The sequence below is a fragment of the Onychomys torridus genome, chromosome X (assembly GCF_903995425.1).
Source record: "Onychomys torridus chromosome X, mOncTor1.1, whole genome shotgun sequence".
In the NCBI taxonomy this organism is placed as follows: Eukaryota; Metazoa; Chordata; class Mammalia; order Rodentia; family Cricetidae; genus Onychomys; species Onychomys torridus.
The window spans coordinates 123,759,057-123,786,649 of NC_050466.1; the positions used below are offsets into that span (position 1 = coordinate 123,759,057).

Sequence of the window (27,593 nt, forward strand, 5' to 3'; positions counted from 1 at the left end):
TTTGTACAGGTACTATACATGAGACATACCATAATAAAGAATTGATCCTCATATGAGAGAACATGTGGCATCTGTAGTTTGGAACCTGGGTTATCTCACTTAGAATAATTACTTTTTTCAATTCTGTACATTTTTTTACAAATGTAGATGAATTTCTAAGGGGTCTTATTAAATAAAGAACACGGAGCCAAATATAGTGGTGAAAGCCTTAGAGGTCAGGGAAATAGTGAGAGCCACCAATCACTTACCTCACCAGCTCTGTAGTTTCCAAAATGCCAAGACTTCCTGTCTACCCAGGCTTTTATTGCCTTGCTGTTCTGCCCTCTCATTGGCTCTTAGCCTAACTACCTCACTTCCTTGTTACTGCCTGTCTGTACAGACCTCTAGGTCACTGTGGTTGGTATTGGGATTAAAGGTGTGTGTCATCAGGATTGGCTCTGTTTCCTGCCTGTCAAGTGATCAGATTAAGGGCGTGTGCTACTATTGCCTGACTTTTGTGTTTACTTAAAACAGCTTGCTGTTTCCTCTGATCTCCAGGCAAACTTTATCTATTAACATACAAATAAAATATCACCACATACAAATTTTACAATTCCATTTTTCTTTACATTCATCAGTTCTTGGGAATCTAGGCTGCCATTTTCTAAGTATTCTGAGTAGAACAGCAATGAACATGGGTATGCAAGTATGTCTGTAGTAAGACATAAAGTCTCTTATGCCTTGGTGTGATATAGCTGAGTCCTTTGCTAGTTTTCAGTGTTTTGAGAAATCCCAGACTGATTTCCAAAGTTGCTATACTAGTTTAAGTTCCCACCAACAATGTGTTCTACTTTCCCAACATCTATATCAGCATTTGTCATTACTAATATTCATGATGGCAGTCATTTAAACTGGGTTGAGATTGAATGTTAAAGTCATTTTAATCTGAAGTCCCCCAATCACTAAGGATATTGACTAATATATTGTTTCCTTGCCATTTGTATGTTTTGTTTTCTTTTGTTTTAGATTTATTTATTTATTTATATGTATTTGGCTTGCATGCATATATGTGCATCATGTATGTGTCTGGTGACTGAGGAGTTCAAAGGGAGTTCTAGATGGTTGTGAGCCACCATGTGGGTGCTAGGAACTAACAACAGCTCTTCTGTGAGAGCAAAAGGTGCTCTTAACCACTGAGCCATTCTCTCCAGCTCCTGTAAATTTTTTTTTCTTTTGAGAACTTGATCTTTAATTCTGCAACCCATTTTTAAATTGGTTTGTTTGTTTTCTTAGTGTTTAGCATTTTGAGTCCCTTGTGTATTCCTGACAACAGTCCTCAGTCAGAGTATGAATAGCAGGCAAAGATTTTATTCCATTTTGTGGACTACCTCTTCAGTTGACTGAATTTCCTTTGCTTTTTAATTTCACAAAATCTTGTTTGTCAATTGTCTTAGTTACTTTTCTACTGCTGTACCAAAAGAGCCTGACCAAAGCATCTTACTGAAGGAAGGGTTTATTTAGACTTAGGTTCCAGAGGAATAATGGTCTATCATGGCAGAGAAGCAGCAGCCAGAGCAGTTGAAACAGCAAACTTGAGAGCTCACTTCTGGAACTACAAGTGGGAAGCAGAGAGAACACTAGGAAGGGTACCAGGGTTTGAATCCTCAGAGCCTACCCCCAGTGCCATACTTCCTCCACAAACTAGACACCAAGTAGTCAAACGCCAAAGCTTAATGAGGGACTTTCTCATGCAAACCACCTCAGATATTGGTCTTATTTTCTGTGCTACCAGAATCCTTTTCAGAAAGTCTTTGCCTATACCTATATTTTGAAGCATTTTTTGTTTTTGTTTTAGCAGTTTTAGGGTGTTAAGTCTTATGTTGGAGTCATTGATCCATTTGGAGTTGGGTTTTATACAACGTGAAAGATAGGAATTGAGTTTCACTCTTCTGATATCCAGGCTTTCCAGTACCATTCATTGAACATACTTTCCTTTTTCTAATATGTTTTGCTTGGCAAATCAGATAACTATAGTTGTACAGCCTGTATCTTCTGTTCTATTGATGAATTGATTTAGTTGGTATTCTCACTACTTCTGTGGAGGACATGATTATTTGGCATCTCTTCACTTTGCCAAGTTTACTGATTTCACCCTATCCTCTGTTTTAAAGGGTTTGCCTGGTGATCCTGGTTACCCTGGTGAACCAGGAAGACATGGTGAAAAGGTAAGCATTTCTGCATTTTGATGTGTCTGGTTTTATTCTTAGAACCATAAACTGTTCCCTTGTTGATACTGAATTATAAATGAAAATATCATGATGAGTTTATGTTCGTATTCATGCATGCCTTCTTTATCCATTTTTCCCTTTTATTCACTGTCCTCTAGATTTTCTTGCATTGCCCTAAATCACAGTGTATGTGGGGAAATACATGGGACTGCATTTCCATTATCATGTCAGTGCCTTTGCTGCAAGAACGCACGTGTCAGGAGAACTTTTAAGAAGAGGATTGGGCACTAATTCATGGTTCTCTTACTCAAAAAGCTTAGAGCTGTAAAATTAGAATGTCTCTTCTAAACATTTTCCATTCTGTATGCAATTATTATTTGTAAATCTGTGGCTAATTTTTTGAAGTTTTCCCATTGGTCTGATGCATCCTGATTGAGGTCATTTATTTAGTTACCTGTTTTAAAAGTGACTCTGAAAGCATGTATGAAGCACATAGTTTTCCTTATTTATAGCACATCACAAAATATTCAATCCCCCATGCCCTCTGTTCTCTAACTGCTTTGTATCAAAACCAAACTGAAAAAAAATTACAGCAAACTTGAAATATCCTGAAGTTACCTTTTTACTGATGACTTCTCTGTAAACTAGAACCAAGTTTCACTTTAGCCTAAAAGACATGATTGGAATAAAGGGAAACATGAAATACTTAAAATGTGGTTGTCTTTCAATTAATAACTCATGATGCAGACTAAGTATGCATCTGGAAGTATGAGAGAGAAGTCTATTCTTGACCTTGGCCAGTAGAATAACAATTTAATATTGTCTTCTCCCTTAATGACAAAGAATGTTGCTGATAGAAGTCTGTCTAATATCTTTGGCTTTTAAATAAGCCAGAGAAGTTAATTGATGTTGGTCAAGATTATGTAGCCAGTAAATCCAAGACAACATCAAGGTCTTTGTAGGCTTAGACAAGTATTTCATTAACTCATGTTGTACTTTGTATTTGATTACTTTATTAATGACTTCTGAGTCTTTATGAAATTCAATTGTTTCTTGAGGAAAGCAGTGTTTTCATGTCATTCTTATTTTCATTGAACAGGGCCAAAAGGGTGATATTGGCCCACCTGGACCTCCTGGACTTGTAAGTTTTTCTTCATTTTCCAAATTTAATATTGCCTCATCATTTTTGCACACAAGTTATATACTACCTACCTTTTCCTCACAGAACATAAAAATCCAAATCATTACCAACTTCTATTGTCTTAGCAGCCATTATAGCTTTTAAAGAACCAATATGGGCTAGCCTCATAGGGTTCTGCCTATATATTACTTTTTCATATGTAAGGTCCAAAATTATACATCGTTGTTGTGCATTGTAGTTGTCAACCCCTTTCTTAATCATCCAGCCAGTGGTGCAATTGCTGCTTACAAAGGGTCCAGAAAAAGAATTCTGGGGGAAGCCAGGATTGGTGGCTTCCCCTGCAGTGCTCAGGGCAAACAGACTTAGTCCTAATAGGTTTTCTCAATTTGTAATTGTCTGATTTACGCCTCTCCCCTTCCTGAGTGTGTGATTTCTGGGGGCTCTAGATACCAAGTAAGAAAGTGCTATATGAAATAGTAATATAGGGGAGCTGATATTATGAATTTCTCATCATAGTTAAATTCATTGTAGAATTTAAGTCATATACATTTCCAAGTGTATCAAGATTAAAAAGAAAATAACTGTTGCGGTTCGACCAATGTTTTTGGGTGAAGTTTTGGTAATTCTGTAGCAGTGAGTACTGTTCAACTTAGTCTATACACCCTGACATTTTAGTTCTTCTTAGCTAATATCCCTCACATAGTCATACTTAGAACACTACCAAACCCAGGAGGCCATACTTAAAAAAATATTAGATCATTTTTAGTTACTTTCATTTTAAAATCATAATTTCAGTTCTCCAGAAAATAATCTTGTTAGAAAATGAGAAAGTAAAATCAGGAGAGTGCAGCACACCTTCCCGTGGAGACTTTTAGTCACTTGTTCATTGGTACATTTTACATCCATTCAAGGTAAGGTGAAATATCACAATTTGCTAGTAGGTATTGATTTGTCTGACAAATCAACTTGAAGATTCCTATTTTGTGAAATTCTGTAGAAGACAAGTAGATCATGAGAAGATCTAGAAGATGGGCATGGTCAATTGATTGAGCTATATAAATGCAGTCTTTCTGAAAGAGAATGCTTTCAAGGAAGAGTGATATGTGAGTTGACATATGAAAAGCTTGGGGAAGGCACTGCAGATGTTTGGAAAGGAATATGTAAAAGCACTGATAAAAAATGTGCACATGCCATTAATCCCAGCACTGGGGAAGCAGAGGCAGGCAGATCTCTGAGTTTGAGGCCAACCTGGTCTACATAGTGAGTTTCAGGACAGCCAGGGTTACACAGAGAAAAAGCCTGTCTCAAAAACCAAACAAGAAAAATGTGCACATTATATATGTGGAATGATTATAACTCAGACAGGCTGGAACGATGATAATTCATTGCAAGAAATAATAGGCAAAGAAACAGGTAAGAGTGATACTGAAAGTAGTTTGATGGAATTGAGGATTACAAGTAGATCATGTACGTACAGTAAGAAGTAAGCAAGTAGTGTCCTTAAGACAAGTGGTTTGCATAGAAAGATTGATTTGAGGAAAGTGTGTAATGTAAATACACTTGAATTCAAGGGAATAAACTTAAAGGCAAAGTTCCAGTGTGAGATTAGGAGAGTGATTATGGCAAGAGGAATTAATTGTTAGTTATATAGAAGAGGCAACAAAAAATACTTCTCGTTTTTTAAGCCTTGGGCTTGAAGTTATTGTTATTACATGTTTCTTAATTGGTTGGAGGGTAGAAGTGATGAAGGTGACCTAATGTATGTAGCAATCTTAATGAGACTCAATCTGTGTGATAGATTTAATGAACTTTATATCTAAAAACTGTCTGAAAATACAGTATTATAATCACATGTAGCTGCTTACTTACATTTAGAAGAGCAAGCTTCTTCTTCATTGAATTCCTGAATTTCTATTTCCATGAAAAGGTAATTCCTACTCATGGGACTGGTGTGACTGTGGGAGAAAAAGGAAATATTGGGTTACCTGGCTTGCCTGGAGAAAAAGGAGAGCGAGGATTTCCTGGAATACAAGGTCCACCTGGCTTTCCTGGACCTCCAGGTAAAAGACATGTGTTTATATCTCTGTGCTTACAGTATCCTAGCCAATCAATACATACAATTTTATCATATTGGTTTGATTGGGCATGACAGTGGATGACATGAATATTTTTTGTTCTACTCCCTGTATGTGTGTGTAAGATGTCTGTGTGCTGGTGAACTCACACATGTGCACACCTGTGGAAGTTTTTCTGCACTTTTGTTTTTTAAGCCTCTCAATAAACCTGTAGTTTTCTGTTTCTGCTAGGCTTGCTGGACAGTCATACCCCTAGATCTGAATGTCTGCCTCACCATGCCAGATTTTGAAGTGGGCTCTGTGGGCATGGCCCCAGGTCCTCAAGCTTTCCCACTCACAGTTTATCACTAAACTGTCTCCTGTATCCAAATGGGCACTATCTAAATGACCAACTGTATCAAACCTGCGCTACTGTGTTTCCCACCCAATTCTTCCATATCCTTTTAAACATCCACTTAAATGCCATAAATCTCATTTTTACCTTCTATTAAAAATATATTGTATGAAATAGTTCCTTGATCTGGTAGATGAATCATCACACTTTTCGTGCTGTCAGAGGACAGGATGTTGACCTAACAAATATCCAACATTTCTATATTTCCTATATAATATTGGTAACCAGCAATGTCCATTTAGAATTCTAGAATCAATGAATTAGAAATTTCCATGTTAATTTTAACTTGTAATAAAACTTTAAGATTCAGTATTGATTTTTATATCATTCCCTTAGAAGATGCAGAGTACACTGTACCACTTAAATTTGGCCACAAATTAAACTGCCTTTATGTATCCTGTTTATTAAAGTGTAAGAATCTATAAAAAAATTCATAAAAAACATCCATTTCAGTATCTAGCACATATATATATACTCAGTGAATTATAGGTCCTTTCCATTCAAAAATGTGTAACTAAGGAAATATTGCCATGATGAGGAAAGTGACACCTTCTTAGGAAGAAAACAATAAGTGTGAGTTTCATTATGTTCTAAATATGCACTTTTTATTCCTTATCTCAAAACAATGAGCTAAATATCTGTTATGTCTTGAAAATTAAAATAAGGATTTTTTTCGGGCTATAGTAAAAGAATTCAGGATTTGAGAGACATAAAGGAAAAGTATGATGTATAAGGGATAAAGTTATTATTTCCCAAAAGAACAGGACAAGAAACACACAGTATTTGAAAACAAGTAATGCTTGTGACCATCCATCTCCTTAAAGCATGTAAGCATGGGGCGCGTGCACACATGCGTGCACACACACACACACACACACACACACACACACACACACCCCTCCAAGAAAAGATCATTAAACACCAACCAAGAGTAAAGTAAGAACAAAATTATAAAGCTCCATGACTAGGAATTAAAAATAAAATAAAATATTAAAAATAACGAAACAACTCTTGAAAACCTGCCTAAGGGAACAAAAGGAACATTGCCTGCAGAACAGTCAGGGTTTGCAGAAGATAATGGAGCATAGTTTCACAGTAATGAGGACAAATAACTATGAAGTTTGGAGCCTATATTTTACTAAACTGCCATCCTGGTGTGAAGATGGGATACCTAGACAGTTTACCACCTCCAGGCCTTCTTTTAAGTCATTACTAAAGGTTTTACTCTGACAGCAAGGGAAAGAATATATGATAAAGTAGAGGTGGGAGGTAAGATAAAAAAAATCATGGACTAAGAGAGATATGAATAAGCTACATTAACTTTAAGTTCATAATAAATGTGATTTAAGTAACAAACCAGGACTGTATGTGTGGATATTCTTTACATCGTAAGGGCAGGTACAGAGGGCATGAGGATGAGAAGTCAGCCAGTGATACTGTTGTTAGTTTTTTTAATACATATTTAAGGGATTTTAGGGTGGCTCAGTGCATTGTGGTGTTTGCCACACAAACATGAGGACCTAGGTTTGAATCCCTAATACTGATGTAAAAATCTAGGGACAGTGGTGCATGCCTTTAATCCTAGCACATGTGAGACAGACACAAGGATTCCAGGGGCCTTCTGGCCAGCCAGTCCAGCTTAATTGTTAGGCTCTAGGTCCAGTGAGAGAGTCTGTCTCAAAATATAGCATGGAGAGTGATGCATAATACACACATACATGGGGGGGGAGAGACAGAGGAAAAATACAGATTTAAGTACATAGATCAAAATTTATATGAACCATTATTAGAAAAGAATAGAAATAAAATGTACAATTTGACTCTGATTAGAGGGAAAATAGACCAATATATATAGTAGAAACTAAAATTAGGCCAAAGGAAAGATAAACCTAGATATACTCTTGCACTGCTGGTGAGAATGCAAACTTGTACAGCCACTTTGGAAATCAATATAGTGGTTTTTCAGAAAATAGGAATCAATCCACCTCAAAACTCAACTATACCACTCTTGGGCATATACCCAAAGGATGCTCAATCATACCACAAGGATACTTGCTCAGCTATGTTCATTGCAGCTCTATTTGTAATAGCCAGAACCTGGAAACAACCTAGGTGTCCCTCAGCCAAAAAAATGGATAAAGAAAATGTGGTACATATACACAATGGAGTATTAATAAGCTGTAAAAAACGATGACCTCATGAAATTTGTAGGCAAATGTATGAAACTAATAAAAAAAATCATTCTGAATGAAGCAAACCAGACCCAGAAAGACAAACATGGTATATATGCACTCATAAGTGTATATTAGAAGTGAAGTATAGAATAACCAATGTGCAATCCATAGCCCCAGAGAGGCTAGATAGCAGGGAGAGACCAAGGAGGGATGCATGAATTTCCCTGGGTAGGGGAAGTAGAAGAGATCTGAGTAAAGTGGAGGTGGAGTGAGGGGTGAGAGGAACGGAACTTGAAGGAGCATGTTGGGCAGGCTGGGCACAGGAGGCAAGTTGGGGGCAGGTTGGAGAGGGAGAGTATTGAGCTAGACATCTTGATAGTGGGTCCATTTCAGGGTCAGGGAGAAACCTGGTGCCAGGGGAACTCCCAGGAATCCACAAGGATGACCCCAGCTAAAATCCCTAGCAATAGTGGAGAGGGGTGCCTGAACTAACCATCTGTTGTAATCAGATTGGTGACTAGCCTAATTGTCATCAGAGAGTCTTTATCTAGTAACTGATGGAAGCAGATGAAGAGATCCAGAGCCAAGCACGGGGCCAAGCTCCAGGAGTCCTATTGAAGAAGGGGAGGAGAGATTGCAGGAGCCAGGGTAGTCAAGATCATGATGGCGAAATCTACAGAGACAACAGACCTGAGCTTATGGGAGCTTATAGACTCAGGACCAACAGTTAGGGAGCCTGCATGGGACCAGCCTAGGCCCTCAGCATGTGAGTAGTAGTTGTATAACTTGATCTGTTTGTGGGGCCCCTAGCTGTAAGATTGCTTGGCTGGCTTTTGGGAACCTGTTCCCCATGCTGGATTACCTCATCCAGCCTTAATGCAGGGGGAAGAGGTTGGTTCTGCCTCAGCTTGATGTGCCATGCTTTGTTCAAGTCCATGGGAGGCCTTCCCCTTTCTGAATGGAGAGGGAGGAGGAGTGGATGGGGAAGGGAGTAAATGGAAGGGGAATGAGGGACTGAAAGGAGAGGAGAGAGGGGAAACTGTAGTAGGTATGTAAAATAAATGGAAAGAATGTTAATTAAATAAAAAAACTTAAAAAGATTTTAAAAGAGAAAATAAAAGATGGCAAAATACTGAAAAGTAAATCATTAACTCCAACAATTGTTAAAAGATCAAACACAAACTAGATGATATTAAATAAAATTTAGATAAAATACTAGTGTAGTATGCAAAATGTGTATATCTGAAGCAGAAAGGGGAAACTTGCAAGTAAAGTGAAAAATACATTAATTAAATGATTGATAGAAAAAAGAAAGTTGTCTTAATTCTAATGTCAAGTGAAAGAAATTTCAATAAAAATATGCATTAACAACACAGGTATTTTATATTAATAAATAATGATGCAATGGTTAAAGTCATATACCTTTACACATCTAATGAGGCAGTAAAATTTATAAGCTTCAGGGGGTAAATTGACAGATCTTTAGCACATTGAATATACTAAAAATAAGGATACAGATATTTTGATCAACATAATCAGGCTGCATGTATGAGTGTGAGGAAAAATATTCTAGGAAGCAAAGATAGATATTCTGTACAAATTTACATAAAATATTTATAAGAATAGACACTATTTGACCTGAAAAGAATCTACAGTATGTATGCTCATGATTCTCTGCAACCACAGTAAAGTAGACTGGGGAAACATCAAATATTCTTATATTAATATTTGCATATTGACACAGTTAAAAATAACTCCAGAGACAAAGTGAGATATACATGATAATGCTAAACCACTAAATGCTAAGCCACAATAAAATGTGCTTCATATCAAAACTCATTGACCATAGCCCAAATAGTTCCCCAATTCTGTCATAAGACTACAAAGAACAAATTCAGTGAGGAAAGGGAATGTAGCATGAGGTTATATCCCTAGAAACAAAAAAGAATAAAATGGGCTAAATTTAACTCTCTCTCTCTCACACACACAGACACACACACACACACACACACACACACACACACACACACACACACACACACACATGATGAAACAAGCACAAAAACGTAGAATGGGAAACTTGGCCAGGATAAAAAAAATATAAAGTAAAAACTAAAACAGATACAGGTGAATACAGAAACAAAATTATGTTGAAAAGAGTTTGAAATGAGGATAGATTGACAAACACAGGCAAGATAAAACTCAGAAATGGTACAAATAAAATTAGTAAGAAAAAGGATATTGCCATAAGTTTTTCTTTTAAGTTACTGGAAAACTATAAATCTCTACTAATAAATTTGACATTCCAGATGAAATATAAATTCCTTAAGCAACAAAATCAAATTATTAAAGAAAGTTGTTATGAGACAGTAGGAAGCCTAAGTCAATTGCCATAGTACGGAAGTTCTCAACCTGTATGTAGGTCATGACCCTTTTGTGGGGGTCACCTGTCAGATATCCTGCATATCAGATATTTACATTACCATTCATAAGAGTAGCAAAATTACAGTTATAAAGTAGCAATGAAAATAATTTTAGGGTTGGGGGTCACCACAACATGAAGAACTGTATTAAAGGGTTACAGCATTAGGAAGGTTGAGAAACATTTTCATAGAAGATTTTGAAATATTGACAATCTTCATGAAGAAGTGTTGATTTTTTTTAGACCATTTTACTTTTTTATTATGTGTTTTAATTTTATACATCAGCCATGGGTTCCTCTGTCCTCCCCCCTTCTGCCCGCATCCCCACCTTCCCCCTAGCCCCTCCCCTCCATTCCCATGTCCTCCAGGACCAAGACACCCCTGGGGACTCATTTAAATCTGGTGGATTCAGTACAGGCAGGTTCAGTCCCCTCCTTCCAGACTGAGCATGTGTCCCTGTGTAAGCCCAAGGTTCCAAACAGCCAGCTCATGCAGTAAGGACAGGTCCAGGTCCCCCAGCCTGGGAGCCACCCAAACAGATCAAGCTATTCAATTGTCTCACTTATCCAGAGGGCCTGATCCATCTGGACCCTCCACAGCCACTGGTTCATAATTCATGTGCTTCCATTCGTTCGGCTATTTGTCCCTGTGCTTTTTGCAATCTTGGGTTCAACAATTCACGCTCTTGCAGTCCCTCCTCCTTCTCAACAGTTGGACACCTGGAGCTCCACCTGGGGCTTGGCCGAGGATCTCTGCATCCACTTCCATCAGTTATTGGATGAGAGTTCCAAGACGACTGCTAGGGTGTTTAGTCATCTGATCACCAGACTAGGTCAGCTCAGGCCCTCCCTTGACCACTGCCAGCAGTCTCCAGAGGATATATCATTGTGGATTTCTGGGGACCTCTCCAGCACTCTGCCTATTCCTGTTCTCATGTGGTCTTCATTTATCATGGTCTGTTATTCCTCATTCTCCCTTTCTGTTCTGGATCCAGCTGGGATCTCCTGTTTCCCTAAGCTTTCTTTCCCTCAAATCTTGCCCTTCATTACTCCCACTGTCGTCTAGGTTGTTCATGTAGATCTCATCCATTTCTCTGTCATTGGGTGATCTCTGGGTCTTTCCTAGTGTCCCGTTTTCTAGGTAGTCTCCCTGGAGTTGTGTAGTAGTCTAGTCATCTTTGTTTTACATCTAGTATCCTCCTATGAGTGAGGAAATACCGTGTTTGTCCTTCTGAGTCTGGGTTACCTCACTCAGGATGATTTTTTCTAGATCCATCCATTTGCCTGCAAACCTCATGATGTCATTGTTTTTCTCTGCTGAGTAGTACTCTATTGTGTATATGTGCCATATTTTCTTTATCCATTCTTCAGTTGAAGGACATCTAGGTTGTTTCCAGGTTCTGGCTATTACAAACAATGCTGATATGAACATAGCTGAGCAAATGCCCTTGTGGTATGATTGAGCATTCCTTGGGTATATGCCCAAGAGTGCTACAGCTGGGTCTTGGGGGAGATGGATTCCCAATTTTCTAAGGAAGCACCATATTGATTTCCAAAGCGGCTGTACAAGCTTGCATTCTTACCAGCAGTGGAGGAGAGTTCCCCTTGCTCCACATCCTCTCCAGCATAAGCTGTCTTCTGTGCTTTTGATCTTAGCCACTCTGACAGGTGTAAGGTGGTAGGTATCTCAGAGTCGTTTTGATTTGCATTTTCCATATAATTAGGGATGTTGAGCAATTCCTTAAATGTCTTTCAGCCATTTGAACTTCCTCTGTGGAGAATTCTCTGTTTAGTTCTATAGCCTATTTCTTAATTGGACTGTTGGGCATTTTGATGCCTAATTTCTTGAGTTCTTTATATAGTCTGGATATCAGCCATCTGTCAGATGTGTGGTTGGTGAAGAACTTTTCCCATTCTGTATGCTGTTGCTTTGTCTTGTTGACCATGTCCTTTGCTCTAGAATAAGTGTTGATTTACGGGTGGTTTTTTTTAATATAGTTTTTTGGATGAATTCTATCAAATTGGAAAAAAGATAATCCCCATATTTTGAATTGTTTTAAAGCGTGAACAGAAAACCTAATAACAGTAGTAACAAACCATTTATAACACAATAAATAAAAATGATTCAACCTCACTTATTAACAGAGAAATTATAATAATACTAAATTAAACTGACCATATTTTTCCATAAATCATATTTGATGTTGTCATCATTTAATTTTACCTCAAGATGTCAGGGATGTTTCTATGTTATATTGCTATAACTGACTACATTAACAAAGTAAAAGAGAATAGACCAATAAATGTATAGAAATTGACAATAGCAAAAAAGCAATTGAGCTACCCCAAAAAAATATAGGGAAGAGCTCATTTCAGGCTTTGTAAAATGCTATTGAATGGGGATGGGGAGATGGTTCAGTAGTTTAGAGAGCTGTTTGCTCTCCTAGAGAACTCCAGTTTGGTTCCCAGCACCTACATGGTGGCTTACAACTGCTCCTAACTTCAGTTCCAGAGAATCTAATTCTCTCTGACCACTGAAGGCACCAGCACACACTTGGTGTACACAAAATCACACAGGTTCACAAGAACACATATAAATTAAAATATATAAATAGTATTGAATAACCTAAAATGACTAAATATATGCCAAGATGCACTTTATGTAAGAGATCAATATTTTAAAGTTCATTATATCAAGAAATAACCTTTAGATGTTCTGGCTATCAGATTTAAAATTCCAATGAGATTGTAAAGAGAAATTTATAAGTTGATCCCAACATTAATTATGAGTAAACTCTTAAATAATTTTAAAAAATATGTAATTATTTCCTTAGTAGTTTTGAAAACAAAGCATGAAATGTGTTGATGGGAACTGAAAAATGTCCAAGAAGCAGAGCTATGTTTTATTTGAACATATTAAAGTACCCCCTCTCTCTTTGCTTTTTGACACTTTCATATATATGTATAATATATTGTGGTTATATTCCCTTCTCATTAGCTTCTGTTATTCCCCTTAATTTCCCTTTAAGGTCCTTCATCCTAACTAGTCCCCCAGTGGCAACACTATTGTTGAAAAAAAAGACACCCCTCCTCCATCAACCGTTAATAATCAAAAGGTCCTTGGAAAAGATAAGATTCCCCATGGTACTTTCATTTTCCATGGTATGGCATTGAAGGACCCAGCTTATAAAAGTATCCATAGCTGCTGTGTGTTCATCCTTTGCAATGGCCATGTCATACCTGAATATACCTTTCTTGGCATACCTCTATATGTTTTTTTCATGCAGCCTTAGTTTTTGTTAAACTTCCTCTCTAACCTAACATTACCCCCACTACCCATCCCTACTAAAACCTTCCTCATTACTAATAATTTTCTGGTATTTCTGGAGATAGAACATCATAGTGTCTAAGAGGGAGTATTAATTTATTAGCAATTTCCAAAAGCCATAAAATTACCTATGCTTGTTTGTTTTTTCAAGACAGGGTCTTACTATGTAGCCCCGACTGTCATGGAACTCACTCTGTAGACCAGGCTGGCCTTGCATTCACAGAGATACACCTGCCTCTGCCACCTGAGTGCTGGGACTGAAGACATGGGCCACTATGCCTGGACATTACTTTAAATAATCATGTCTTATACTCAAGCTATTACATCATTTAAAGCATTTCACTGTGCAAATGTTCATTCTTATAGAAAAACTTATGACACAAACCAATTAAACAGATACTAAGTGTGTGATGGAAGGGGTTTAAAGCGAGGGGAATAAGAACAAAACAGTGAGCATTGTCTCTTTCATACAGAATCAAATTTAGCTTTATATTATGTGACATGGCAGCAGAAAGGAGACTGTTTAGGTGGAGAAAGAGGGTAAATGAGGGAGGTCAAGAGAGATGAATAAGGTAGTATGGAAATGGATATGAACATATATATGAAAATGCCGGAATGCAAGCCATTATTTTGTATACTAAAAATATAATTTTAAAAATGGAAAAAGAAAATCCAAACAACATTATATTAAAGACAGATTTTATCATTCCTAATGTCTCCTAGAGAATCAAAATAATTGTCTACAAAGTAAGATCATTTTGGTCACTTTTAATGGGTACATTTTCTTATTTAGGGACAGCAGTCATGGGTCCTGTTGGTCCTCCTGGATATCCTGGAGAAAGGGGCCAGAAAGGTGATGAAGGCCCCCCTGGAATTTGTATTCCTGGATCTCCTGGACTTGATGGACAGCCTGGGGCTCCTGGTCTTCCAGGGCCTCCTGGTCCTCCTGGCCCTCATTTGCCACCCAGTAAGCTGTGTTTTTAGCCTGACAAATTTGGCTATTCTTTTGCTTTATTTCATTTGTAAGTAAATCTGACTGGTTTGGTATCATTATTTATATTTCTGATATCTAAGAGATGCCACTACTATTTTTAGTTTGGGGTTTTGGTTATGTACTGGTCTTCAAACATTATCAATGTCTCCATATTGTTTATTGAGTTGTATTTTTACAGAGAAGAGATTGAAAATAAGTTTTTTTTTTCTAGATTTGGGGGCTTTTTATTTCTTTTATTTTTTGCCTAGTCTTCTCAGCATTTAACAACAATTAGCTTGCTAACTTATCTTTAACCTCAGGTGATGAGATATGTAAAGCAGGCCCTCCAGGTCCCCCAGGATCTCCAGGTGATAAAGGACTCCAAGGAGAGCAAGGAGTGAAAGGTTTGGTACCCAAGCATCCCTATCTTCATTCTTTCAAGTCATTAGCAGAATGCCCTGTATTCTCACTTCAGTCTTAAGACAGTCATTCTCAAACTCACACTCCAAGTTCGTTTCCTTAACAATAGTGTATTCTTCCATAATGTTGATTTCATGTCATCTCTTTCTATATTACAACTTCTAATAACTTGACTCTGACGTTACTTCAATCCTACTGAGACCTACTTTAGACTACCCTTAACTTAATGTTTCCTTTCCTTGTAGTTTAGCTTACATTATATGACCAATCACTGAAATCAGTCCTGTTATTAAACTTGACTCTTTTGCTGTTTCCTCAATTTGATTTTGTCATCTGTAACCAAAGTATAGCATGAGTAGTTTCAGATCTCCATTTTTTTCTGATTCTGCATTTTCCTTTCTCTTTCTAAACTTTAATATTTGCTCCCTTATTGTCATTTTAAGATTCTTAACTTCCTTCCTCATTGACAAGTTAAAGCAATAACAAAAAATTTCATGGATCTTTACCACTACATGCACTGACCTACTTGCCATTTGTGCCCATGCTTTGCCATGTGGCTTGGTAACTTTTCTCAGTACAGTGTGCCCATCTTGCTCTCTATGTCTGCCAGTGATTCTCTGACTCCACTCTTCTTCATTCCAGCATCCTCAGTTTGATTGTCTAACCTAACTTTATCCTGTACTGCTATAGGCCTATCAGCTTCTTTATTAACCAATGAGAGTAATACATATTTACAGAAGGATTATCCCACAGCAAAAACAGTGTGGAATCTTGGTCCTTACTTGCATTTTTATTATAGTTGAGATTACTGAAGTAAACTGAATAGTAAGAATTGAAGACATAGGTACTTCAATTTAAAAAGTAAATACAATTGTTCATCTTTTAATTATTCAATTATTCCTTTTTGATTCACTGGGAATTGTTGAGAGATTACATTTGGATATCTTGATAGTTTAGGTAACTGCTTTTTTAACCAGGTTAAGTCTAGAAGATTGAAGCTGTATTTTACTTAATAATTAGTTTATTAGTAAATAACAATGCATTGTAGTTGGTAAAAAAAAAATCTAGAAAATTAGAGGAACTGTGGTATAGCTGCAGTTTTCTCCAGTCCTGCCTGGCCCACATGACAAATCTCTCTCACCCGCCAGTCCCGCAGCTGCTCAGACCCAAACGAGCAAGCACACAGAGACTTATATTGCTTACAAACTGTATGGCCGTGGCAGGCTTCTTGTTATCTAATTCTTATATCTTAAATTAACCCATTTCTATAAATCTATACCTTGCCACATAGCTTGTGGCCTACCGGTATCTTACATGTTTCTACCCATGGTGGCAGCTGACAGCGTCTTCTCTGACTCAGCCTTTGACTTCTCAGAATTCTCCTCTCTGCTTTTCCTGCCTATACTTCCTGCCTGGCTACTGGCAAATCAGCATTTTTATTTATCTATCAATCATCCACAGCACTGTGGGTATATTAAGAAAATTAAGTTGTAAGGTTAAAGTCATTACATTACTTTCTTAGGATAAAGTTAGGCCTAAACTATTGATGGTAAGGGAAGTAGTTTAAGGAATGTACATGCAGTTATTTGAGACAATGTTGTTTGACATATGAAATCTTGTGAAATGCTGCCAAATAGTGAGGTGTTTTATTGACTTAATTAATAATGGGAATTTTTTTTAATTAATTAATGAAAAGAATCCAGATAGTCCTAAAATGTTGAAAAAGAGAATTCATGTACTGCATACAGCTGTTAGGGAAGTGGCAGTTAATGTAATTAGAAGAGCTCAGATATTAGAATACCCTTTATATGCAGATTTTATATTATCTTTAGAGTGAGTGCTGGGATTGCAGTTGTTATTGGTAAATTGTATACTTTGGCATATGCCTGCTCATCATTGAGGTTATGGATTATGGTTTAGAGCATCTAAATAATATGTGTTCAGATTTTGAGAAGGGGTAAGACAAACCCAACATCCTCAAAGCAGTTATATCAAATAGCTTATGTCTGTTGAATATGTACATATGTCTGTTGAATACATCATTCGAGTAATGAAAGTCATATATCCCTATTCTTCATCCAATTAATAGTTGAAATAGGTTGTTCACAGTAACTGGAATGACTATAGTAAGAAATATGAGTAACTGAAGAACTAACCAATATTTAGATTTGAGTATGTATCATAAAGAGAATTTTATAATTGATCATGTAGCAAGTGGTGCTACTACTAGCAATATGATACTCTAGTTTCAAAGCTGAGAGCTAAGTATAAAGTTTGAATTGGTATCCCTTGTAAATTGGAGATTACAGTTTTATGACCTAAGTTTATAAATATTGTTCTTGGGAATACAATTATAATAAAACTCACTTAAACGAGTATTTTTATCTATAAAGCAGAGTAAACATTTTTGTAAATATAGTGGAAGGAAATTATAAGCATTATTAAGATAATAACATATTAGTTTATTTATTTTATTTGGAGTTGTCTCGATGTTTTGTTTTGGTTCCTATGACCAGTGGACAGTTGTTATCCTTTTTTTTTCTTTTTTCCTTTTCTTTTTCTTTTTTTTTTAAGCTGAGGATGGAACCCTGGGCCTTGTGCTTGCTAGGCAAGCGCTCTACCACTGAGCTAAATCCCCAACCCGACAGTTGTTATCCTTTAAAAGTAAAAAAGCCGTATTTTTATCTCTGATTGCATAAATTGGCAATTCATGCATAAGTTTTTTTGTAAATCAGAAGTGTGAGGCTTCTGTTATTAGATTTATAATGTGTTTTATTGAAATTCTGTTTATAATATGGAAATTATGTAATGAATTTAAGATTAAGAAATGGTAGAATTAATAGGTTTATATCCAATGATTATTAAAGTACTTTTGTGTCAATGATGAGTTAATATTGTACATATATATATATATATATATATATATATATATATATATATAATTCATTCATTATGTTTTGCTTAATGTTTATAAGATATGGAAAGTGGCAATAAGTTTGGAAAGAATGGTTAGGAATAGGGTGTAGGACCATCAGGAGAATTGAGATCTAGAAGGAGTTGGGAGTGGGAGAGGGGAAAGAATATGGTCAAAATATACTGAATGAAAGAAAGAAAGAAAGAAAGAAAGAAAGGAAGGAAGGAAGGAAGGAAGGAAGGAAGGAAGGAAGGAAGGAAGGAAGAATAGTTTACCAATTAATGGTAGAAATGATAGCTAGATTTGTAAGACCAGCTCCAATTCTTTGGATGATATTAAGGGTAGTATAATTTTTAAATCGTTAAGCAAATGTGTAATTTGGCTGCAAATACCAAATAGTATTGATGATGTAAGGCCATATTCTATTAATAATTCTGTAGTTCCAATATAACTTCATGACTATGTATTGAGAATGCCTACAAAAAGTAGTGGTGTATGGATAACAGATGAATGTGCAGTTCATTGCTTTAAGTCTGTTCATTGTGGGCAAATGGAGCTTGTTATAATGATGGCTCTTCTGTCTAATACCTACCAGTTTTTCATTTAACTGTAGTCTAGCGTGGCTTCTGTAACTTGGTCCCACTTCCTCATTCAGCTTCAACAGTCTGATCTACCTGCTGTTCCTTGTCTATACATAGAATATACTATTCTACTTCTGCAAATATCATACCTTTCGTTTTATATTAATACCTTTTCAAGGAGCTTTGTCCTTTCTCCCACCACTCATCTAGTACACTCAGTCATACTTACCCATTTCCCCCTACAAACATATTTTCATATACATTTAAAAGCTTACTAGATTTATTATTAACCTATTTAATATGTAATTTAGTAATTTATTGCCTTTGTTTTTGATTATTCTTTCTTATTGGTAGAAAGTAGCTCCACAAAATCATGGAATTTTGTGTGTTTTATTTCATCAGTGTATCACAAACACCTGAAGCATTCCTCTGTATACTGTAGGCACTCATTATTTGCCTAAGAATTGCTTTTAGACATAAGCTTCTCTAAACACACTGTTGAGTACAAATGCTATTCCTTCCAGCTGACTTCTTTAGAACCTATCTAAAGAAGGTTTAAGTAATCCTTTCAGTAATATATATTTTTACCAGGTGATAGAGGTGATACCTGCTTCAACTGTATTGGAACTGGCATTTCAGGGCCTCCAGGCCAACCGGGTCTGCCAGGTCTCCCAGGTCCTCCAGGTAAAACAGTCTTCATATAGACAATCTTTTGTTGGCTATTTGAGTATGCTAATAGTTTTATAATGTTATTAGGTTCCCAATTTATAGCTAGTTACTTGTGTCTACAAATTATTGAATATGAGATACCTCTCTTATTAAATAAATCGCCCTTTCATTTATAACACCTGAATCTACCAACATTCTGTATTACAGCATTTGGTATTATTCAAATAATTACATTGTCCCCAAAGTGAAATGACATAGAGTCAGACTTTTCTTCTAGAAAACTAGGGAGGATGTTCATACTGTCTGAACACCAAGTATGGTTTCCAGAGCCAGAGTCATTGAGGATATATCATATATTGTAATTAAGGAACAAGGTTTCTATTAAAGTTTTGGCAACGAGCTGCCAATATTCCTTTCTACATATAAGGCATCCCTCCTAATTTTGAGTCATTTTCCAGAACCACAACTATTCCATTCAATTAACTCTTCACATATGCACAATATTATATATTCTTGAGGCTACATATAATGCCTGAGTCCAGCCTGATAATAGATTCCAGACTGCTTACCAGTCTAGTGTGTCTACCGAAGACACAAATTCATTGGGAGTTTGGAAATACTTTTAGCAAGCCTCATAGCTGCCACTAGGAGCTAGTAATATAGCCTGCACTTCCCATCTAGTTTGTCTTCAACTTGAGAATAAAATAGAGTCACACAGAGAGCTTGTTAAAATCCAGATTGCTGGATCCCATCCTTATGTTCTGATTCAGCAGCTCTGGACTGAGGAGTTCTTAGCAGTATCCAAGCATTAACTTTTAAACTAATAACCAGAAAATAATGATGCAGTTAGTGCAGAAAATCATCTGTAGAGCCACTGCTTTAATAACTTTTTTCTGTAACCTTGGGCATCAAACAGATCTCACAAAGCAAATCTTAGGGAATGGCAAACCAAAAAAAAAAAGGGGGGGCGGGGGGGAATGATAGTAAGGATATAGGAAGATTGTATAACTGAAAATTAAGATGTTTAGGCTCCTTTGATTTCTTCTGCCCTTGACAATAGGATGGTTATAGGGACTCAAACCCTACCTCACAGTTGCAAAGAATGCTCTGGAGTTAGAAACGCCTGAGGATGCAATGCTGTCTATGCTGCTAAATATCTTTACATATAAGAAAGTCTGGTTTCAGGCTGGAGAGTTGGCTCAGTGGTTAAGAGCACTGCAGTTCCAGTCCTAATAATCTGATACCTTCTTCTAGCCTCCATGGACATCAAGCACTCAGGTGGTGCACAGACACATGAGCAAAACACCCACCCACCCATGTGAAATAATAGGCTTTTTTTTTTTTTTGAGACAGGGTTTCTCTGTGTAGCTTTGCCCCTTTCCTGGAACTCACTCTGTAGCTTGAACTCACAGAGATCCACCTCCCTCTGCCTCCTAAGTGCTGGGATTAAAAGCGTGTGCCACCACTGCCTGGCTATGTAAATAGGCTTTTTTAAAAAAGAAAAAAGGGATTTCTTCCTATTGAGAACGTGAAAGCGGGAAGAGTATGACTTAAATACAGTAGGGTAGAGTTCTCAGTTTAAAATCTAAATTTGTGATGCACTGTTGTCTATATGAGCATGGTTGGGGCTTAAGGCTCAGAGCTCACATGATTCTCGTGTGTCTTAGGATCTCTTGGATTCCCTGGAGACAAGGGTGAAAAAGGACATGCTGGAGCGACTGGTCCAAAAGGATCACCAGTAAGCTTTGATTGTAGTGTGAACCACAAAGGACTGCAAGGAAGCCATGTGTCCTTTGATTTTCACTTATGGTCACATACATTACATTTAGGTTTAATATTAAATTAAAATTTATTCCTTACCTCTCCCTGCTTTGTCATCCTTACTTCATACCCTACTTTGCATACTAAATGTTATAGTGTGGGTTAATGGAGCAAATTGGAGAAAAGAATGTTAGAAGAAAAAAAACTGATTTCCTTTTTTCCTCTCTTCTCCCTCTTTTTCTTTCAACTCAGGGCATACCTGGACCTCCCGGTGCTCCAGGCTTTCCAGGATCTAAAGGGGACCCTGGTGATGTCCTCACTCTTCCAGGAATGAAAGGTGACAAAGGAGAGCTGGGTTCCCCTGGAGCTCCAGGGCTTCCTGGTCTACCTGGTACCCCTGGAAAGGATGGATTACCAGGACTCCCTGGCCCCAAAGGAGAGCCTGTGAGTTAATTTGATAGTCTTGCTTTTATGTCAGACTGTCACTTATTAATGTTAGGATAGGTTCTGTTTCAGTGGTAGAACTCATACTTGTGTGTGAGACCATAAACTTAATTCTCAACACACTACTCCCCGCCCAAAAAAACTTGCTAAATTAAAATAAAGAGTGGGCCTAATACTTAGATGAATGTTCTACTGATGCCTCAAATAATAAAATTTTACATTGAAATGGTACAATGTTACTAACTAGTTTCCTTACTATTCTCTTTCAGTTCAGTTTTATAAACTTCTTAATTCATTACTGTATCAATTATTACTAGCCATGAATATATTGATAAGAAGTTAAAATGCATAGGAGTCCATGTGGCATTCACTTCTTATTCCACATATCTCTGTGGGATATTTTTCAGACATGAAAAAATCTAATTTGTTTTGTATATATAGGAATGTTATAGATTTATGTGAATAGATGGCCAGGTTAAGATACTATAGAGCCAAACACTGAGCATAAGTCAACGGTCTCATTTTGTATTTAGCATACAGTCTTGGATATTTGAATGGGAAATATATATTATAATAAGATAAAGTGATGATAACCGTCATGACTTATGGTAGACTGTAAACTTTTTGAGAGCAGAGACCTTGATCTACTTATCTTCTCAGCTTGTAGCATTGGCAGATATTTGTTGAAGGAGGTAATGAGTCGTAAGTGATCATAGATACAATTTAACAATATCACACAGTAATATAGCATTTAAAACGTATTTATGGCTGTGTCATGTCCCTGGTTGTATTCATTTATACTAACCTACAACCTGAAGTTGTTATATCAGTGTGTTTCTGTCTTAAATATTTCCATTTTCAGGGTGGAATTGCTTTTAAGGGTGAAAGAGGTCCTCCTGGGAACCCAGGTTTGCCAGGTCTCCCAGGAAATAAGGGCCCTATGGGCCCTGTTGGTTTTGGGCCCCCAGGCCCTATAGGTGAAAAAGGCATACAAGGTGTTAAAGGAAATCCAGGCCAGCCGGGATTACCAGGTAAGATTATTATAATTGTTTTTTGATTTTAAATTTTGTGCTTAAAAGCGAAGTAAAAATATTGGGAAATGTGTTTCTCTGGCCATTTATATGCTCCTAGCAAGGGAACAGAATGTATTTGTTTAAAGTGGTATTCCTTTTTTTTTCTCCTTTTTTATTTATTATATTTGTGTTTTAATTTTACACATCAGCCATGGGTTCCCCTGTCCTCCCCGCTCCCACCCCCACCCCCACCTTCACCCCAGCCCCTCCCCTCCATTCCCATCTCCTCCAGGGCCAAGACTCCCCTGGGGATTCATTTAAACCTGGTGGATTCAGTACAGGCAGGTCCAGTCCCCTCCTTCCAGGCTGAGCAAAGTGTCCTTGTGTAAGCCCAAGGTTCTAAACAGTCAGCCAGCTCATGCACTAAGGACAGGTCCCAGTCCCACAGCCTGGATGCCTCCCAAACAGTTCAAGGTATTCAATTGTCTCACTTATCCAGAGGGCCTGATCCAGTTGGGGGCTTAAAGTGGGATTCTTGTTAAGTTTTTTCAGTCATTTGTTGTTATTGTTATTTGTATTTTGTGTGTGTGTGTGTGTGTGTGTGTGTGTGTGTGTGTGTATGTCTGTGTAGTTGTTTACATGTGGGTGGGAGGTTCCCATGCACATTAAATTTTTTGTAATAAAAAATTGATATTATAATGTAATTATAATAGCCAGGCATTGGTGGCATGTGCCTTTAATCCTAGCTCTGGAGGCAGAGGCAGGCAGATTTCTGTGACTTTAAGGCCAGCGTAGTCTACAGAGTTCCAGGACAGCCAGGGCTACACAGAGAAACTCTGACTTGAAAAAACAAAACAGAAAGATATAGTATAATTTTAAATTTTTCCTACTTATGTTTCTTTCCTCCAACTTCAACTCCTCCCATCATGTAAATCCTTGCTCTCTTTAAAATTCATGATCTCTTTTTATTTAAATGTTATTGCATATATATGTGTGTATGTGTGCATATATTCCTAAATACATAAATACAACCTGCTTAGACTGTATAATGTTACTTGTAGAAATATATTGTCAGGGTTGAAAACATGCACCTTAATTTTGGAGACAGGGTCTCTCACTGAACCTGGAGTTCATTGATATGGCTAGGCTGACTAGCTGGTGAGCTCCAAGGATCCGCCTGTCTCCATACCTTCAATATTAGGGTTACAGACTTGTGCTGCTATGGCTACCTTTTTTTCTGGGTGCTGGGAGTCTCAATACAGATTCTTATTTAGCAGGCACTTTCTGACTGAGCTATCTTCCCAACCCAACTTATGTTCTGATTCTCAAGGAAAGGAGAAGATAGGTGTTCCAGATGAACGGGTGGGGGTGGGGGGAGGGGGAGTAATTTGATTCCCTGGGGGTGGGTTGTTTTGTTTTGTTGTTGTTCTATCCAAGCCCTCTTCTATTGGATGATGCCTGCCCATTCTGGGTGAAGGCAGACCTTCCTTCCATAGATTACTGATTCAAATGCCCTTCTCTTCTGGAATCATGGGTCATGTGCATAACCAGAAATACTTGCTTTATTACCTATCTGAATCTCCCTTAATCTAGTCAGGCTGACATATAAAATTAATTATCAAACATCTTCAATCATAAAAGTACCTAAAACTGCCGTCAGCTCTTCTTTTTCACTTTGAAATTTCATCCTTCTATTTGAGACCTTCCTAGAATATACAGAGTGGGATTGTTTTCTTTGGTCAGGTAAATGATTTTCACTCTGAAGTAATCCATCTGTTTTCAGGTCCTAAAGGTGATCCAGGCCAGACCATAACCCAGCCAGGGAAGCCTGGCCTGCCAGGTAATCCAGGCAGAGATGGTGAAGTGGGCCTTCCAGGTATGCAAAGAATTTACTTTATTTCAAAACATCTTCATCACTTGGTTTCTTTCTTTGGATGTTTCCCATTCTTACACTATTATTTTTCAATAGGTGATCCTGGACTTCCCGGCCAACCAGGCCTGCCAGGGATACCTGGTAGCAAAGGAGAACCAGGTATCCCGGGGATTGGGCTTCTTGGACCACCAGGTCCCAAAGGTATGTTGGACCAGGTACTGGACTGTGTAGTGTCTGCTCTTCCAAAGGACCAGGGTTTACTTCTTAGCATCTCCATGCAAACACGTAACCACCCCTAGTTCTGATTCTAATGGATTCAATGCCTTCCTCTGGTTTCTGAGGGTACTAGGCACACACATGGTTCATGTACATACATGCAGACCAAACACACACACACATAAAATTAAAAGGATAAAAAATTTAAAATATTAAAAAAAGAAAAGTCACTGCATGTGCCATAATTTTTGAGACTGGGTCTCTCTTTGAACCTGGAATTCATTTTCTAGAACAGTCTAGTATCAAAACTACCTGCGATGTTTTTAGTCTCACTGCAACTTGAGCTTTATTAATACTGTCATTTCCTGCATGGAGATGGAAGAGGAGCGGATTGGGGGTGGGAAGGGGGGAATAGGGGAGAGGGACTGACTAGGATATCAAATAAATAGATGATGAATAAAAAACTATCTACATTTCAGAGATGCAGAAATTATTCATGTGCAAAAAACCATCATTGGAATTAGTACATTTTGTGTTCATTATTGAATTCCTGGAGCTTAGAATAGTTCCTGGAAATATAGCAAGCATTAAATAGATATATAATGAATTAATAGATTGTATTAATCAGAAAATACATTCACTATACAATATGCAATGTTTTATCCCAAGTGAAATATTCTTTTGACTTATTGAAATTTTGTTTTTTTTTTCCCTACATTTCTGCTTTATTCCTCACAGAATTTATTCTCATGAGTAGCAGGGCAGCCCCTTTGTGTAATGACAATCCTCACTTCTACCAAACACAATTCTTTTTTTTTTTCAGAGTCAATTTTTATTTTACAAAAGCAACAATCTATTAATAAAATAGCTAATTCTATTATTTAACAAGAAAGTGAACATATGATGAAAATACAAATAGAAATTAAAACCATCAGCAATCTGAGTATTGCATTTAAGGACTTTTTCATTCTGTATTCATATATACTTTGTTGTATGTTTTTTATGAATTTTTGTGATGGCCATGCCTCTGCCTTGTGTATAAAACAAATTTTGACTTTTCAATATTTTAGAAATCATGAAGCTTCAGGTTAGCAGTGCTTTTTTCCCCCTCCTATTTAAACAATTTGCTTTCTTTCTTTTTTTCTTTTTTTAATTTTTTTCTTTATTATAATGTGTTTTAAATTTTATACATCAGCCATGGGTTCCCCTGTCCTCCCCCCTCCTGCCCCCACCCCCACCTACCCCCAGCCCCTCCCCTCCATTCCCATGTCCTCCAGGATCAAGGCACCTCCGGGGATTCATTTAAACCTGGTGGATTCAGTACAGGCAAGTCCTGTCACCTCCTTCCAGACTGAGCAAAGTGTCCCTGTGTAAGCCCAAGGTTTCAAACAGCCAGCTCATGCACTAAGGACAGATCCTGGTCCCACAGACTGGGTGCCTTCCAAACAGTTCAAGCTATTCAATGGTCTCACGTATCCAGAGGGCCTGATCCAGCTGGGGGCTCCACAGCCTTTGGTTCATAATTCATGTGCTTCCATTCGTTTGGCTATTTGTTCCTGTGCTTTTTGCAATCTTGGATTCAACAATTCACGCTCTTGTAGACCCTCCTCTTTCTCGACAGTTGGACACCTGGAGCTCCACCTGGGGCCTGGCTGAGGATCTCTGCATCCACTTCCATCAGTTATTGGATGAGAGTTCCAAGATGATTGTTAGAGTGTTTGGCCATCTGATCACCAGACTAGGTCAGATCAGGCTTTCTCTTGACCATTGCCAGCAGACTACAGAGGATATATCATTGTGGATTTCTGGGGACCTCTCCAGCACTCTGCCTATTCCTGTTCTCATGTGGTCTTCATTTATCATGGTCTGTTATTCCTCATTCTCCCTTTCTGTTCTGGATCCAGCTGGGATCTCCTGCTTCCCTAAGCTTTCTTTCCCTCAAATCTTGTCCTTCATTACTCCCCCTGTCGTCCAGGTTGTTCATGTAGATCTCATCCATTTCTCTGTCATTGGGTGATCCTTGGGTCTTTCCTAGGGTCCCGTTTTCTAGGTAGCCTCCCTGGAGTTGTGTAGCAGTCTAGTCATCTTTGTTTTACATATAGTATCCTCTTATGAGTGAGTACATACCGTGTTTGTCCTTCTGAGTCTGGGTTACCTCACTCAGGATGATTTTTTCTAGATCCATCCATTTGCCTGCAAACCTCATGATGTCATTGTTTTTCTCTGCTGAGTAGTACTCCATTGTGTATATGTACCATATTTTCTTTATCCATTCTTCAGTTGAAGGGCATCTAGGTTGTTTCCAGGTTCTGGCTATTACAAACAATGCTGATATGAACATAGCTGAGCAAATGCCCTTGTGGTATGATTGAGCATTCCTTGGGTATATGCCCAAGAGTGCCACAGCTGGGTCTTGGGGGAGATGGATTCCCAATTTTCTATGGAAGCGCTGTATTGATTTCCAAAGTGGCTGTACAAGCTTGCATTCCCACCAGCAGTGGAGGAGAGTTCCCCCTGCGCCACATCCTCTCCAGCGTAAGCTGTCTTCTGTGTTTTTGATCTTAGTCATTCTGACAGGTGTAAGGTGGCATCTCAGAGTTGTTTTGATTTGCATTTCCTGGATAATTAGGGATGTTGAGCAATTCCTTAAATGTCTTTCAGCCATTTGAACTTCCTCTGTGGAGAATTCTCTGTTTAGTTCTATAACCCATTTCTTAATTGGACTGTTGGGCACTTTGATGTCTAATTTCTTGAGTTCTTTTTATATTCTGGATATCAGCCCTCTGTCAGATGTAGGGTTGGTGAAGACCTTTTCCCATTCTGTATGCTGTCGCTTTGTCTTGTTGACCGTGTCCTTTGCTCTACAAAAGCTTCTCAGTTTCAACAGGTCCCATTGATTGATTGTTTCTCTCAGTGTCTGTGCTACTGGTATTATATTTAGAAAGTGATCTCTGGTGCCAATGTGTTCAAGAGTACTTCCTACTTTCT

The 27,593-nt window shown here is 37.7% G+C and overlaps 1 protein-coding gene across 2 annotated transcripts in view; it reads left to right on the plus strand.

Annotated features, from left to right (window-relative positions):
* The window catches only part of Col4a5 (collagen type IV alpha 5 chain), a 210,454-nt gene that overhangs the window by 94,535 nt on the left and 88,326 nt on the right, over nt 1-27,593 (plus strand). For both annotated transcript variants that reach the window (XM_036175182.1, XM_036175183.1), the window contains exons 17-27: nt 2,151-2,204; nt 3,307-3,348; nt 5,276-5,408; nt 14,535-14,708; nt 15,035-15,118; nt 19,221-19,313; nt 20,966-21,036; nt 21,312-21,503; nt 22,366-22,534; nt 24,300-24,392; nt 24,486-24,590. In XM_036175182.1, the coding sequence (XP_036031075.1) occupies nt 2,151-2,204; nt 3,307-3,348; nt 5,276-5,408; nt 14,535-14,708; nt 15,035-15,118; nt 19,221-19,313; nt 20,966-21,036; nt 21,312-21,503; nt 22,366-22,534; nt 24,300-24,392; nt 24,486-24,590 (1,210 nt within the window). The remainder of the gene's footprint in view (nt 1-2,150; nt 2,205-3,306; nt 3,349-5,275; nt 5,409-14,534; nt 14,709-15,034; nt 15,119-19,220; nt 19,314-20,965; nt 21,037-21,311; nt 21,504-22,365; nt 22,535-24,299; nt 24,393-24,485; nt 24,591-27,593) is intronic.